Here is an 8,605-nt window from a genome sequence, read left to right on the forward strand (position 1 = left end):
TCCACGATACAACATTCCTCGTTCAGTTTAGTCGACCTCACAACTTGCCAATCCCAGTCTAGTCCACCACGCAACTTGCCAATCCCAGTCTAGTCCACCCCGCAACTTGCCAATCCCAGTCTAGTCCAGCTCGCAACTTGCCAATCCCAGTCTAGTCCACCCCGCAACTTGCCGATCCCAGTCTAGTCCACCTCACAACTTGCCGATCCCAGTCTAGTCCACCCCACAACTTGCCAATCCCAGTTTAGTCGACCTCACAACTTGCCAATCCCAGTCTAGTCCACCCCGCAACTTGCCGATCCCAGTCTAGTCCACCCCGCAACTTGCCAATCCCAGTATAGTCCTCCTGCAACTTGCCAATCCCAGTCTAGTCCACCACGCAACATGCACATTGTGTTATGATTTATTGATCTTTGGGGTTTATTTATTTAGATATATATATTTATTGTTTCATCGTAATGACAGGGCAGTATATAGTGTCACGGCATATAGATCGATCGATATAGGTAGGCACCCTCTTGTCGACTGTCGGTCAATGTAGATACGGTTCCATAGATGACAGAGGAGAAGCGCAAATAAAAAAAACTGCTGCTCAAATAAAAAGATACGGTTCGATATGATTGTGGAGGAAGCACAAGTAAAAAAACTGCTGCTTTTTACTCAAATATGCGATGCGATATATGGAGGGAGCACAAGTAAAAAAAAACTGCCGCTTTTCACTCAAATATGCGGTTCAATACATTGGGAGAGCACAAGTAAAAACGTACTGGATAATATTTCAACGAGCCGTTCTCGCTACGCGCTTCTGGCGAGAGACTGAGAGAGAGAGAGGGAGCAAAAGAGAGAAAGAGAAGGGCTTCTTTGATGTCGTTTTACGCAGTAGCGCATGAACGGCGGAACGAAAGTGCGCAGCGCAAGAGGAGAAGGTAGAGGAGGAAGCGACGCCTTTGTTGGCTTCCCCGCAATTTAGCGTTGTGTAATTTTTTGTTTTATGTCGCCGAAATTTCCATTCGGCGGAGAGAAGCGGCGCCGACGCGCGTGTGTTAAACTCGCCGAGCAGCGTCTAACACGGTTAGCGGTGATGGCGGGAAAACTCGCTCGCTCACCGGCGCCTCGCAACACTTTACGGGCGTTACGGGCCGTGCACACGCGCGCACGCAGTCTCTGTGCGTCAACGGAGAGAAACCGAGGGAGGAGGAGGAGGAGGAGGAGAAGGAGGAGAGATGTTTTATCAGCCTAGAACGATTTAGCTCACGGGGAATGTTATGGCGCGGGTGGGTGGGGGTTGGTGGGGCTGTTGGGCGCGATGGTGGCGGTGCGTGGACTCTCGGCCACTAAAAGGTTGGAAGTGAGTGGCGCATTATTTTATTAACGCTGCGAGTTGTTGTGCGGGGAAGAAAAAGCCACTATACGGCTATTTCCCCACAGACCATCTGTTGGCCTTTATCGTCCACTGAGTTTTACACTCCATGAGGTTTGCCTGCTCGGGTATAAGTAATCTAAGCTAACCTATATGCACGCGCGCACGCACACGCGCACGCACGCACGCACGCGCATACACAAACGCACGCACATACTAGGTTAATATTGTTGCTCACAGCTTGTTCACGGCTCCTTTCTACATGTTTACTTACAGGGAGCAGCCTATATTTACAACTAGGGCTCATGTCTTCCACATCGATCCGGCGACGAAGAAGAATTGGATTCCAGCCAGCGGTCAGGCGGTGCCAGTCTCCTTCTTCTTCGACTCGAACAGGAGCACGTACAGAATCATCAGCGTGGAAGGCACGAAGGTACGCAGCAGCAGTAGCAGTAGCAGTAGCAGTAGCAGTAGCCGGTGTACAGCCAGAACCAGAGTAGCCTCTCCATATCCTCACTCACACCCATCCCCCCACAAAGTCTGCCAGCCAGCTACCACAGCAAGCACAACCCACAGCACGACCACGCAATAACTCAACTAGACTAGGACAACAAAGACTTGATCCCTTTTTAATTTCGATCATTTTTCCTTACCTCCTAGTCTTTTCATCCCCTCTTCAGTACCACCAAACTTAACGAGATTAGGAACACAAAGACTTGGTATCTTTCTAAGTCCGATCCCTTTTTGCCTTACTCCCAGTCTTTACATCCCGTCTTCAGTATACCACCATGCACGTACCTTTTCCCACGAATATCAGTCATTCGTTCCTGCTACTCTGCTGTCATCTGTTCTTATCCCGGCAATCATTCAGTGCTATCTAGGATCATCAACACCACCACCAACACGTCACACTCACTCACCACATCACACATTTTCCTGTTCATCCGTTCTCCTAACTTGTCATGTTACTTTCTCATTCGCCACCACCATCTATACCACTACAGCCCTCGCCACTATCAACTAACTCCAACTACATCATGTACGGTAGCGGTATGTAACCGCGTGTAATATTACTGTCTTGCAGCAAATATCATGAAAAAATACTTAATCACCTCAGCAATATTTTATCGGAAATGCAAAATTCGGGTCACAGCGAACCGGGAACACAAAACGCATTCCACAGCCCGTTTCAGTTGACTCGATTAGACATTAAGACTAACCATGAGCCGGCTTCAGATTATGGTATGACCATAGCGACTGTAGTGATCCTACTTCCACCTCTACCTATTTGACTTCATCTCTCTAGCTATCTCCGGAGAAGGTGACAGGCGGAAAAATTTCCGATATATAAGTGTAATTTGCGCGCGACGAAATGGGCGTGTTCGATACGAGAGCGCTCGCTCGCGGCCCATACACGCACGCGCGCACGCACGCGCAGATTGCACACGCACGCATGTGCCCACGGGCGTGCAGTTTGCACACACGCGCATACACGCACACGCACACGCTCATGGGCGTGCACATTGCACAGGCACGCATGCACGCACACGCACGCGCGCACGGGCGTGCATATTGCACACGCACGCATGCACGCACATGAAAGCGCGCACGGGCGTGCACATTGTACACGCACGTACGCACGCACACGCACGCACATGCACGCACGCGCGCGTACGGGCGCACGGGCGTGCAGATTGCACATACGTAACAGCGCGTTGTTTAGAGAGAGAAGAGCGCGAGCGCGCGCGTGGCAGATTGCTCGCGTTTTTCATGAAACCACATGAAACCCCGCGAATCATCATCATCGTCGTGAAGAACGGCTATCATTATTTTCACGCCGCCGACATGTTGGCGGTGTTACGGACGGCGCGTCGTCGACGATGCCGCCACGCTTGTGCTGAGCCAGCTTTGGCTGATGCCGCCACGCGTGTGAGTCATCATCACTCCTTGCTGCGCGTGTGACCGTATAAATTGCCGTACATGTATCACCCGACTTTATCCGTAACCATTATCGCCAGATTTCTGCAACGACCACCGTCCTCTCGTAATGTAGTCGCGGGGTTTAGGGTGAGATGAGAGCTCCCGCGGGGAAGGTAGTTAGGTTCGCTCACTTATAGCCTAATCACTTATTATACTTTTATAGCATTGTAGTATATAGTATATGGTATATAGTATATAGTTATGTTATAGTATATAGTATATAGTATATAGTTATATTATATAGTATTGGTATATAGTCATGTATATAGTATATAAGCTATCGGTGCTATGACATAACTAATATTTAGTATATATATATATCAAACCTCGTACGCTCTTTTCTCTTCTCTCTCGTACTCTTTCTGCCTTCTATCTTCTCATCTTCTCTCGCTCTATGCTCGCTTGCTTCGTCTCTTCAATCTCTCGTCCTTGTCGTCGTTGTTCAACACTTCTGCTAACTCTTTTCCGCACCACCGGCAGCTTACTTGAGTCTCTGGTCTCTCGGTGTTAATGGTACTTTTGCCTCTCTGGTAATTACTATCACGAATACGGGTATCATTACTGTTCTTCTTCTAACTCTCGCCCTTTATATAGCCCTGCCGCATTTCGATCTCCCTTCTCCGCGACCCCTTGCGCGGCGACGTGTTTCGCAGGGGCACAAATGGGTTTGCCACAGAAAAGCGGGCGGCGCGACAAAAAACTACGCCGTTCTCGGCGACAATTCGATGCTTGACTCGATTTGGCGGCGACTAAACGCACGCGTAATTGTCCGCCGGCTTAATGCCGTCGATTGATTGATTGCATTCGAGAGCTTCGCGCGCCGAAAATCCGATCGACGCGATACAAAACGTTGCACGCAAGGAGCAGACGAGAATACGCTGGTGGTGGACGGAGGTCGATGTAAGGTGAAGAGACGTTGACGGATAGTTATTTTGCTCCAAACCGACGAACCGGGCCGGGAGGGCAACAGACCGCCGGGTCCATGTCGGATTAATTCTAATGAGCCGGACCGCCCGCAAGCTGCATGCGAGAGGAAGCTCGAAAGCAGCGTGACAATGGCTGAGCTGAAGGCAGTGTCTTAGAAGTATTGCCAGCTCGGAAGCCCTGCGCAGAAAGAACGAAAGCCGGGCAAAGGAATGACTGATGCTTTTCAGCGTTAGCATGCACGAATATAACAATCTCTTAAGGATGAGGATTGCACTATGGGGAGGAAGTTGCAAATAGTGGGCTCAGGTCTCTCTACGGGTGCAAAGGCGGCAGGGAGGAGGCGGGAGCACGCGCAGGGAGGAGGCGGGAGCACGCGCAGGGAGGAGACGGGAGCACGCGCAGGGAGGAGGCGGGAGCACGCGCAGGGAGGAGGCGGGAGCACGCGCAGGGAGGAGGCGGGAGCACGCGCAGGGAGGAGCACGCGCAGGGAGGAGGCGGGAGCACGCGCAGGGAGGAGGCGGGAGCACGCACAGGGAGGAGGCGGGAGCACGCGCAGGGAGGAGGCGGGAGGAGCACGCGCAGGGAGGAGACGGNGGTGTGCGTGCGCGATTGCGGGCGTGCGTGCGTGCGTGCGTGCGTGATTGCGTGCGTGCGTGCGTGCGTGCGCGTTAAACGCGCGTTTAGCAGCGGGGCTTGCGTGCGTGCGTGCGTGTGCGTACGCGCGCGCGTGGGTGTGTATGCATTAGTTTGTTGTATGTGCGTGCGTGTATATGTGCGTGTAGGCGAGTGCGTGCTTGTATAATGTGTGCGTGTGCTCATGTGTGTATGTATTTGCATGCCTGTGTGCTTATCTCTCTTTCTCTGTGTGTCTGTCTCTGTATGTGTGTGTCTGTCTCTCTCTCTCTTTCTCTCTGTCTTTTCTCTCTCCTCCTCTCTCTCTCTCATCTCTTTCTCTCTCTCTCTCTCTCGTCTCTCGCTCTTTCTATTCTTTCTCCTTCTCTCTCTCCTCTCCCTCTCTCTCTCCTCGTCTCCTCTTTCTCCTGCATCTCTCTCTCTCTCTCGTCTCTCTTGCTGTGTTTTCTCTCGTCCTCTTTGTCTAGACTTCCTTCTCGCCTCTGTCATCGGGAGGTCTCTCTCGTCCTCTCTCGCTCTCTCTCCTCTCTCTCTTCTCTCTCTCTCTCTCTCTCTCTCTCGATCTCTCTCGTCTCTGCTGCTGCGGCTGTTGCTCGTCTCTCTCTCGCTCTGTCTCTGTCTCTCCTTTCTCACCCCGTTCTTCTCTCTCTCTTGCCTGTCGTCTGTCTTCTCCTTTCGCCTCCCGTCTCGCGCTTCTCTCTTCTTCTCTCCTCTTTCTCAACCCTCTCTCTCGTTCTCTCTCTCTCTTGTCTTGCTGTACTCCCTAATGCGTGTCTCCCTTCCCCGCACGCGTGCAGAAGCACTCATAATGATTGCTGTCATGTTGAACAGTAGCGAGAGAGGTGCATAACCTTGTTTAACGATCGTCAAGCTGTTGCCCCGTCAGCGATGAAGCCATCAATCTGAAATAATATCCATATGATATATATAGGTCCGTCTATTTACCATTTCTATGACGTCACAGTGGCCATCGAAGAATAATCTGCCTTATATAAGGGCGAGCTGTTTTTTCTGTCTGTCTGTATGTCTGTCTGTCTATCTTCTCCCCAACGTAAGAGTTTACCCCCAACATCATATATCATTCTGAATCAACGATGACCGACGACCATTTAAGTCAAAAAAAATTGACCAAAAAAATTTGACCCAAAAAAACTTGACCCATAAAAAATTTGACAAAAATTATTGACTAAAAAAAACGTAGCGGCCTCTTCTTCTTTGACACTCTTGGCGAACAGCAGACGCTTCGGTTACCAACTTCTTCTGGCCAAGGTCAGGCAGACGAGGAAGATTGGCCTGGCGAGTTGCTTCAAGCAGTTATTGCTGCCACCCTGCTGGGACGTGAGGCACACAGCTCACTCGCCTTAAGCTGCCATTCAACGTGGCAAAGCGGCAAAATCTAACCTGTGCAACATCAGCGTGGCTCCACAAGGCCACGCTTGTTCAAGAGTGCAGCTCAATATCTTGGGAGAGGCAGACCAAATGAGCCCACAAGCCCCTTTGGAGCACTCGACAACACCCTAACAACACTTCGGCAGCAAAAAACGTCATGAAGTGTCTCTCCTGCTGCTCAGGGCGACTTTCGCAAAACCTTGCAGTTTCATTGGCCAAGGACAAGAGGAAGATGCTGTCATGCTGCATCATGTCGTCGTACCTCTGAGCGAGTGAACCGCAGACAGGCTGAATTACCAAACATGAGGGTGGCAGCTCAGTGCGATGAAGAAAGCTGGCCGCTTCTTCTCAGCAACGTGGCTGGAGTGGTCGGCAATAGCAGACTCACCACACAGCTGAGTGGCAAAGTCAAGCTGGCATTCAGCAACAGCAGGCGACGGACATCAGCCCAGCTGACGACGCAACGCTTCCCAAACCTCCACCTCCGCTCACCAAGACCAAGACTGGCTGAGCAAGTCAAGCCATTCCTCAAGGGCAAGGGCGAAAATGTCTTCATCAACAGGATCCCGCTCATCCACTCCGACCTGCCAATTTAAGTTCAAGAGGCTGCAGTTCCAGTCAAGCTAAAGCTTGCAATGTCCATCACAAGGCCGCCAGGCCAGTCCTCAGGTGGTTGGTACTCAACCTTCAGTGACCTATGTTCTCCCATGGGCCACTCTATGTGGGGTGCTTCAGATGGGTACCAGACAACTCTACTCTTTCTCAGAATGGCAACACCAAGAATGTGTGTACCAAGAAGCCACTGCAGAACTGAACGGGCAACGCTAGTGAAATCTTAGCACAGATTTATAAAATCCGATATAAGATCAGCTACAGCCGTTCATAGCAGACAAATTACTAGCTCTTTAATCCCGGGCATCGCCGGTAGCCCAGATAATCGTATATAAACACGAGCGTTTGTCTAACGTTCCTAGATCTGTGATAATGTCCCTAGGTCTGTGATAATGTCCCTAGGTCTGTGATAATGTCCCTAGGTCTGTGATAATGTCCCTACTCCTAGGTCTGTGATAATGTCCCTAGGTCTGTGATAATGTCCTTAGGTCTGTGATAATGTCCCTAGGTCTGTGATAATGTCCCTAGGTCTGTGATAATGTCCCTAGGTCTGTGATAATGTCCCTACTCCTAGGTCTGTGATAATGTCCCTAGGTCTGTGATAATCTCACTAGGTCTGTGATAATGTCCCTAGGTCTGTGATAATGCACCTAGGTCTGTGATAATGTCCCTAGGTCTGTGATAATGTCCCTACACCTAGGTCTGTGATAATGTCCCTAGGTCTGTGATAATGTCCCTAGGTCTGTGATAATGTCTCTAGGTCTGTGATAAGGCAGGCAATGCGTAATGCGCGTAATAAGCAGAGCCACAGCAGCAGCAGCAGCAGCAGCTGTCAGCTGATGATGATGATGATGATCGTGGTCATGATATTGTAATACGAAGCGCAATAATGACATCCATTAAACGTCACATATTATCACACCATTATTTCACATGCGCTTGTGCGTTGCTGCTCGGTTCGAGTGCGCGCGCGCACGTGCATGTGTGTGTGCGTGCATGCCTGCGTGTGTGTGCGGGGGGCGTGCGTGTGAGAAAATGTATGCGTAAGCGGGTGGAGATGTGTAGATAATGTAGGGGAGTGTGTTGGTAGCGTTTTGGTAATGTTTCTGTGTGGGGGTAGGAAAGCTGGACAAGGATTGTGTTGTTCAGAGAATGTTACACTCTATAACATATAAGCGAAAAAACATTCGTTCGTATTCACCCGCCCTCCTTACATTTAGTAACCTTTTCTCTCTCAAACCTCATTTCTGCGCCGTTAAACAGACATGAAAAAACGCTTCAGCTAAACGCGTTAACGCGTGCGTGCTGATTAGTTTTAAACGCAGTCTCATAGTATAACAGTGTGCGTTGCTGCTGCTGGGGCTTCTATCAGATCGCTAGCAGACGATTACGGGCCGATACAGCCGCGGGTGTCCAAGCTAAGACTCGGCGTGCAAGTCCCGTCGTATTTTGCTGCGATCCGGTTCAAATCATGGCTTCGCTTCAATTGATGAAACTGCAATATAAAAGTCGTGTAATTGGGCCTGTTCAGACCTGGCTAATCAATACTTGAAGCGAGGCGCACGCACTACTCGGGGAGATATGGAGAGCTGTCGGTCGATACAGCGTGGGGTGGTTGATGTGTGCGTGTGCGTGCGTGCGTGCGTGCGTGTGCGTGCGTGCGCGCGTGTGTGTGTGTGTGCTTGCGTGTGTGCGTGTATGAGT

General features: G+C 50.6%; 1 protein-coding gene across 4 annotated transcripts in view; it reads left to right on the forward strand.

Annotated features, from left to right (window-relative positions):
* Positions 1–8,605, forward strand: part of LOC106804929 (homer protein homolog 2-like) — a 110,549-nt gene that overhangs the window by 52,507 nt on the left and 49,437 nt on the right. For 3 of the 4 annotated variants that reach the window (XM_014806357.1, XM_014806340.1, XM_014806348.1), the window contains exon 2: positions 1,637–1,793. In XM_014806357.1, coding sequence (XP_014661843.1) covers positions 1,637–1,793 — 157 coding nt within the window. Of the gene's footprint in view, positions 1–1,622; positions 1,794–8,605 lie in introns of those variants that run through there. The other variant, XM_014806364.1, reaches the window with a different exon arrangement.

Source organism: Priapulus caudatus, unplaced genomic scaffold (genome assembly GCF_000485595.1).
Source record: "Priapulus caudatus unplaced genomic scaffold, Priapulus_caudatus-5.0.1 Scaffold5, whole genome shotgun sequence".
Lineage (NCBI taxonomy): Eukaryota > Metazoa > Priapulida > Priapulimorpha > Priapulimorphida > Priapulidae > Priapulus > Priapulus caudatus.